This window comes from Haemorhous mexicanus, chromosome 2 (genome assembly GCF_027477595.1).
Source record: "Haemorhous mexicanus isolate bHaeMex1 chromosome 2, bHaeMex1.pri, whole genome shotgun sequence".
NCBI classification, from domain to species: domain Eukaryota; kingdom Metazoa; phylum Chordata; class Aves; order Passeriformes; family Fringillidae; genus Haemorhous; species Haemorhous mexicanus.
Window position 1 is genome coordinate 49,810,207 of NC_082342.1, and position 8,053 is coordinate 49,818,259.

The window sequence follows — 8,053 nt, forward strand, 5'->3', positions numbered from 1 at the left end:
CAATGTAGACACATCACATGCAATGTATTCACATACTTTAATTTCATTCAGTTATACATAAAAGACTTGATAGCAAGATGAACTTCCACTTAAAAAATGCATCAACTAGCAGCCAGTATTTCAGATTAGGTTGCATTCAAGTATACAGTGGAGACTAAAATAAGCTCACTGTTATCTAACATCTGGTTCCAAAATTATAATCCTTTTATTTTGCAGGTTTTGACAGCATGTTTTGTCTATAATGCATATTATATTGTCACTTCTACATTGTTTTGAAGTATTATGAGATAGCAAGAAATACACCTACAGTTAAGCATAAATAACAAATGTTTAAAGAATCTTTACAAGATATTTATATGTAGTTCTTCTTCTAAAAGAACAAGCATGACAGTCTTTCATGAAGACATAGTAAGATAGCCCAAAGTTTCCAGAAATATTAAATACTAAGTATGGCAATCACCATGAAGTCAGACTTGCATTCATGCTGTGGCACAAGGGGGTAACTGCTACATTCAGATGTAACAGCATTGTATCTGAAGAATCAAAACACTGAAATAAATTTTAAGGTATCAGCAAAATTCCTGGTAGCAATCTCTCTCTAACAATCTCTAACAATCTGTTAACCCTAAATTGTAAATATGAAAATAGCATAATTTCTCCTTTTAGATTTACCTATCTGATTTCTAAGAACTTTTCCTTATTTCTTCATGTTGGAATGAAAGTTTGGGTTTAAAATATTGAGGAAATTTTACCCTTCTTAATTCAAATGCATTTTACAGATGCAACTAGTACTGAGAAATAATAAAAATGTAAGCACCCCTCCTACATACAGACACTGCTCAGAACATACCCAGGAGGCAATTTGCCAAAACAGTTGAAGATATGCTTATCTTGGGCATTCCCACTAAGCATAATCAGCTTCTAGTTCCATGGTTGCAAACAAGACAACAGACATAAGGAACTGTCATCATCTGTCAACATTTGTATTTGGGTGTTTTGTATGTATGCATGTTTAGATAGATAAGATATATCTGTATCAAATCCCATCAGTTAGAACCTAGTATTCCCACACACAAATAAAATTAAGTTCCTACCACCCATGTGATGAAGCATGCTGTATGAGAAGTTTAACATCCCACTAATCACCCCAGATGCTCTTAAAAAAAAAAAAAAAATCAAACAGCCGTTTTCATACATTAGCATAGGAAGCTATGATAAATCACACAATTTATCTTCTACAGAGCAAAGTCAGAAATGTTTATAGAAAAAAAAACACAAAAACCCACACAAAGCACAAAGCATACAGCTCACTTTACCACATCCACAGAAATGGAAACATCTTCTGTAGTACAGTGAATATAAGATTAAACAACCACAAGATTTGCTGGGAAGTGTTAAACTTTGGCATTATATCATGCATATTAAATAACTGTTAAAAATACTATTTATTGTCTACCTTAAGAATCTGTCCTCCCTCTGGATATCTTCTTAATATATCCTTTAGAAAATCAACAAGTGGAGGAGTTGTTTGTCCAAAACGACCTAAAAACAAACAAGTAAATAAAAAAAAAATAATGCTGCTGTGCACTTAATTTCAGATTTAAAAAAAATACTACACAATTACTGGAAACAATAATTTTTTAAAATTAACTCAGGGCATATTATTCTAAAATCTTGTCTTTCCAGAATCAGCTGTGAAAATCCTACATTATAAATCTTTTCATAAAAAAAGGCGAAATAGCAGTCTTGATGTTGAAGTCAATGAGCTGTTTCATATCTAGATGAAATAAATTTGGGGGCTAAGTCTTTTCAACAGTTATGCCACAATTCCAGCTACTTGATGCTCAAAAGTAGCAACTTCTAAAGGACTACTGATTTTTGAGTAGCAGGACAGTATTCCAGGGCAGCAGTGGCTCTAACTCTTTTACAGCCAGTAATGATCCCTACTGACAGCTACACATACAGGCAAAGTTTTTGGTTCTAGTGTACATTTCCTGTTCTGACATACTCTGGGCATGGACCTGGTGCCAGCCTTGGCGTTGCCAGGACCTAATGCTGGAGGGAAAAGAGTCCCAGCATTATGAACATTTGCTCCAAGAGAAAAAGTCTATCACAAAATGAAAGGTTCAATATTCTCCATTTCAAACTCCCGTCTGAGACTAAAGGGCAGCTCCCTAAACCAAACCTCTAAAACATGTGCTTCAAACAAACAGCAATGATACAATCCTCACAAGGAAAACAGACCCTAATGATGCCCCATCCAAAGTTTCCTTTTAAAATTGTTAGCAAGCAATTATTCTCTCCCTCTCTTCTGCATATACATGCAGAAGCACACAGATTCAAACCCACAAATTATGTATATTCTGGAATAAAACACTAAGATAAAAAAGCAAAGTGGAAAAAAGGGGACAAATAAATTCTATTTGCTAAGAAAACATCAAGAAAAAACATCAAGTATTTTGCTTTTAAAATTTTCTTGGGTCACTTTACTTAAGGTAACAACAGCATCAATGAAAAAATAAGAAAGTAATTGCAATGGACAGCTGAATGTGCGAAGTATTTCATAACTTCTGTTATATTTGCAGTATACAGAAGTATATGAAAGTCAATATGCCATATGCATACCTCCAAAATAAGGTGAACTGATCAACAGACATTACCTAAAATGAAGAAACTGATCTTCTCTAAGTTGGACAGGCAGGTGGAAGTGTTTGAACAACACATGTCATTCACCATGGGAACCATGACAAAAACAGACAACTTTTAAGTGATAGGAATGAAGATAGACTTTATTCTCAGAGCAGAGCTCTGTGTACGTCATAACAATTAACTCTGGCTAGAGGGCATTATTTACTGCATCCTGTAAAAGGCTAAACTGATTTTTCTTCAGTATTAGACCTGGTCATATTTAACACAAAACTGGTACCATGAACTTAAAGGAGAAACTCATTCTACTATAAGAGCAGTCAAGCACTTAGGAGCAAGAAAGTCTATGAAGTCTCCCTCCTCTTTCCAAGCTCAACCAGATCAACCCTCAAGTGACCCAGACTGACCTCAGAGCTGCCCACACTCTGAGCAGCAGGCTGGAGTAAAAACCTCCTCATGTCCCTTCCAACATGAATTATTTTGTGATCATATGAAAAGATCATGCCTTATTTGATAGACCCCAGCAATGAATGAACACAAAGGGAACATGGATAATCCTCAGAGTACTTCAGCAACCCATGTGCTTGGTTGTGCAGCAACCCTACTGACCATGCACTTCCAAGTTAGAAATTCAGGGCATTTCTTGATTTACCTGCTGTAAGGAATAATCTCTGAACTGGAAGACTCCAGAATGAACACAGAAGGCTGATACTGAACCCTTCAGATGTTTTAAATTGACTTACCTCAGAACTGTGGGCCTGGAAAATTTAAGCACTTTAGACATAGATTGCTTACAGTGACATCTCTAAGAAAATCTCCAATCCTAGGCAAAAAAATACAGCAACAGTTTCTCTTTCCCATGAAAGATTTCTTAGGGCCACTACACTTTATTCTCTATATAGTTGCATGGTGGAAAAAAAGATTCTCTTTATTTAGTCTACCACAGCCTACACACAGCAAAATATTAGAGCAAGCAGTCAAGAATGACAGAAAGAAAAATGTTTGATGTCAGAACCAGAGGTCATAGAAATGAGGCCCATTTTCATAGGTGTTTTCTAATCACTTCAGGTTCTAGGGAATGTGAATATGAACTTCTGGCTAATATACAAACTTGCCTCTGTCACTAAAAATCCATAAACCAGTACATACATGCCTTGAACAGGCTAAGAAATACAATATTTTGTGAGACCAAATAAAATATCTGCATGAAAAGAAGGGTTTTCTTCTTCATCATGCCATCTGATTAGCATTTATTTCATTGCCTTGCAATAAATTTCTTGTGAGAAGAATATTAATGCTAGCAGCCAAATAAAATAATTATGACAGATTTTAATTAGAGCATTTCTGAAGATATTCAGTTATCAAGATACAATATGAAAAGACAGACCTTCAGTTTTTTTTAATAAAAACGTAAACAACAGACAGAATCAAAAGAAAACCAAGGTGTTAAAGAAAAAAAACTAAAAACAACAGAAGAAATCCAGAAATTTTTACCAGTGTTTTACAATTTTACAATTGTAAAAATTTTACAATTTTTTACATGGTGCTAACTGAAAAGATATCCTTTCAGTATCTGAATTGTTTTCAAGTATCCAGCTTATTTTATATAAGACAAGGCAGCTACAACACTACTGGAAGGCAAGTCTTATTGACTCCAAAGAATAGCAATAACCTAAATTCTCCACATTATATCACAGGAAAAAAATAAACACCGAAGCACTTAAAACGGGAAGTTTAATTTTTCTAGAGCAGAATGAAAAGAACAAGTGACAAACCCAGGACTTACATGAAAAATAATCTCTTCCCATTTAAAGATAAAAAATTTAACTAACTCCATATTGCATCAGAAAATGCTTTGAGCTTCCAGTTTATAAACAGAGACAAATATTTTCCATACCTCCTCCTTTCAACCCTTTTGACTGAAGCTCTAGAAAAACTTGATTTTGAGACTTCTGAAGATCCACAATCTTGATACCATCAGATAACTGAAGGAAAAAAATTAGACAAATCTTGGTCAGAAGTTTCAGTTTAATAATAACAGGACAAAACAAATCAGGTGGAAAAAATGCCTATAGAAGCATTCTAAGAGCAAGCCATGGCCTCTTGTTTCTACAATTGAAAAAGTTTTGTATTCAGAGAAGTTCTGGAAGCATAAAACTAAAGCAGTTATTGTTCTGAGGTGCATACCCACAAAAAAAACTTAACATATAAAGGAAGTACATAGTCTGTACACTCCACAAGTACATCTGGGTATGCAATTTCACAGGGGGCTTAAATTAAGCAATAGCAGCTCAAAGCAGCTGGCAAGACATTGTGTAGAGACAAAAGTCCGTCAGAGAAGCACCCCTGAAGAATCTGATGGCCTCATCCCCCATTACCTCTACATGCAGACCCATCACAGTATGATCAAGGTTGAAAGGACCACTGAAAGTCACCTAATCCAACCTCCAGTGCCTCACTAGGAACATCACAGAGAAACTGAGGCAAACTAAGCAACACATTCCTTAGCAGCCAATGGGAAAACTATTAGGTATTCATAGCACATAAAGATTTTGTTGCAATGCTAGTTTCATGTGATGTGTCTCATTCATACACCAAGTGCTGCTAGAAGACTCATATATGACCGATGTTATCCTGCACACAACAACACATGCAGATTTAGAAGGCCACTGTACTAATTAGAAACTAGATTAAAATATTATTACATGAAATGATATTATTATATTAGTCTCAGTTTGTAGTAGATTTTGGGACTACTTCCTCACTTTGATGGGTAAAAAAAAATCACTAAAAAGCAGTTGGTGTTTACACAGACATAGATGCTTACAATCGAACTACATTTAACAAAAGACAGCCCTAGTCCAGAGTATGTAATCATTATTTAACATCACTAGTAAGAAAAAAACTTACATTCTTTTTTACTTTTATCAGTTTTAAATAGTGATTAAAAGCAACAAAAATACTGTACTTGAGTTGAACTTTCTCAAGACGTAAAATTGGGTTATAAGTATTCTGAAACCACTAAAATATAAAGAAATCCAGAATGCTGAAAGCCATCACCAAGCATTAAAGGGATAGAGTAACCAAATATTCTAAGGTAGGATTTTTGTATCAAGACACCACTAGAAACTTAGACATTGAATAGATCCAAATCAATAGCTTAATACAGTAAGGAACTATGAGAGAAAAAGATACTGGACTTTACTTAACATCTATCAATTGCACATAACAGTTCTAATAGAAAAAAATTATTCACATATTAATACTCTACTACTCAAAAAAATTTAAAATCATTTGATCCCAATAAACAGGAGTTCAAAAGTTTATAAAGGATTTTCAAATTTGCTACAGTACAGAATAATTATTCCCATATATATTCCAGTGTATTATATTAAAAAAAAACCCAAACAGAACAGCAATTACAGTCTGCTTACTGACTGTTCCCTGCAAAAGATAAGTTTTCTGTGGCAGTCAGATCTTCGCTTCCAGGCAAATTTTAGAAAGTGATACAGAGTTTGTCCTCCAAAAATGGAAGGCCTGGTGAGAACAAACTCAAGGGCACACAAAAAAAGATAAACTACACAGGCAGTTTGCCTCAAACCCGAGCCCTCAAAGCCAACTTGTGCTGCCCAGGTTCTTAAAAGCTTCCTAAGCAATACAAGCAACACGTCTGTCTTTCCTTGTCTCATAGAATGGTTTGGGTTGGAATGGGACATTTGAAGACCATGCAGCTCAACTCCCCCTCCTACCATCGCCATGAACAGGAACTAGATCAGGTCTCTCAAAGCTCCATCCAACCTGATTATCAACATTTCCAGTCATGGGGAATCCACAGCTTCTCTTGGCAACTTGTTTCAGTATCTTATCACCCTCATCCTAAAAAATGTCTTCCTTGTGCCTAATCTAAACTTATCTTTTTTTGTTTAAAGCCATTGTCCCTTGTCCTGTCACTTCAGGCCTTGACAGAAAGTATCCTTCCATCTTTCTTATAAGCCCCCATTATATTTAGAAAGGCCACAATAAGGTTTCCCTGGAGCCCTCTCTTCTCTACACCTTTGCAAATCCCCTTGCCCTATTTAACACTAACTTCCAACCTCCTCTCTCTCCCCTTCTTGCCTCTATTCATCCCATCCCACCAGGTCTCCAGGTTCCCATATCCCAAGAGCACAGCTAGAAGCACAGGAAGCAGTACTGAAAGACTGACACCAGGCTGATGCCTTCAACAGAGCAAGGTCATTCATTCATTCGAATCTCTCCTGTTCCCAACCTCAATTTTCAACTTGTCACTTTCATCTCACTGTGATGTCAACTCTGCTCTTGAAACTGACCAGAAAGGCAGGAGGGCAGAACAAACACATCAGCACTCTCCGGAGAATTTCTGCTCTCCCCAACAACTCCCCAAAGAAATTAGGCTAAAACACACGGAGAACTTCAGGGAAAGAAAGAAAGAAACAAACAAAAAAAGACACAAAAACTCGGATGATAAAAGTTGACACCATCAAGAGCGGTATGGGGGTCGCCCAAACGACCTCCGTGCTTCCCACGGGAGGAACACCTAAGGACACGCACACACCGCGCTGCCCACGCACGACACAGAGCATCCGGGTGGGGACTTCCCGCGGAGGTTCCGCCGGCCCTCACCTCTCTGCCGCGGTGCCACAGGCGCTGCTGGGCGGGGGGCGGCCCGGCCTCCGCCTCGATCCGCCTCTTCACGTCCCGCACGGCCGCGGACGGCGGCAGCTCGAAGGTCCTGCAGCCCAGGCAGTCATGGAGGACGGTCACCCGGGCCAGCCTGCGGCAACACGACAGACACCAGATGAGAAAAGGCTCGCCGCGCCGCCGCTGCCCGCTCGCTTCCCCCTCGGGCACCGCGGAGGCCCGAGGCAGGCGCCGGAGCCCGCAGCGAGCAGCGATGGGCGGGCGCCCGTCCCGCTCTCCGAGGGGAAGGAGCGAAGCCGGTCCCGCAGCCTCCCCGCCCGGTCCGGCCCGCACTCACATCCCGCCGCCGGCGCGCACAAAGGACCGCTACTCGCCCCGCCGGCGGCGCTCCCCGCTCGGGGAAGGGGTGGGGCAGGGCCGCGCCGCCCGGAGGCTCGCGGAGGAGGAGGCGGAGGAGGAGGCGGGAGAGATGGAAGTGCCGCCCTAAGAGCGCCTGCCGTGGCTGCGGAGGTGCGGCGGGGCCGGGGCGGCTTCTCAGCCTCGGCGCACGGAGGCGTTTCCCGGCTCCCCGCGGCCCGGTGTCCCTGGGCCCTCGGGAGAGAGCCCGCTCTCCTGGGGCGAGGCAGAGGCTGCAGCTTCGCATGTACGACCTGAGCCGTGACTGAGGGTGAGATCTAGAGATGGTACCGCAGGCGCAGCCCTCCTTCGGCAGGGAGGCACGCTGGTGTTCCACATAATTCACAGTATT

The 8,053-nt window shown here is 40.1% G+C and overlaps 1 protein-coding gene across 1 annotated transcript in view; it reads right to left on the minus strand.

Annotated features, from left to right (window-relative positions):
* The window catches only part of SACS (sacsin molecular chaperone), a 32,804-nt gene extending 25,108 nt beyond the window's left edge, over positions 1–7,696 (minus strand). The window contains exons 1-4 of the mRNA XM_059838738.1: positions 7,643–7,696; positions 7,288–7,438; positions 4,544–4,631; positions 1,457–1,542 (exon numbers count right to left, since the gene is read on the minus strand). Of these exons, the coding sequence (XP_059694721.1) occupies positions 1,457–1,542; positions 4,544–4,631; positions 7,288–7,438; positions 7,643–7,644 (327 nt within the window). The 5' untranslated portion in view covers positions 7,645–7,696. The remainder of the gene's footprint in view (positions 1–1,456; positions 1,543–4,543; positions 4,632–7,287; positions 7,439–7,642) is intronic.
* Positions 7,697–8,053: the final 357 nt, after the last annotated feature.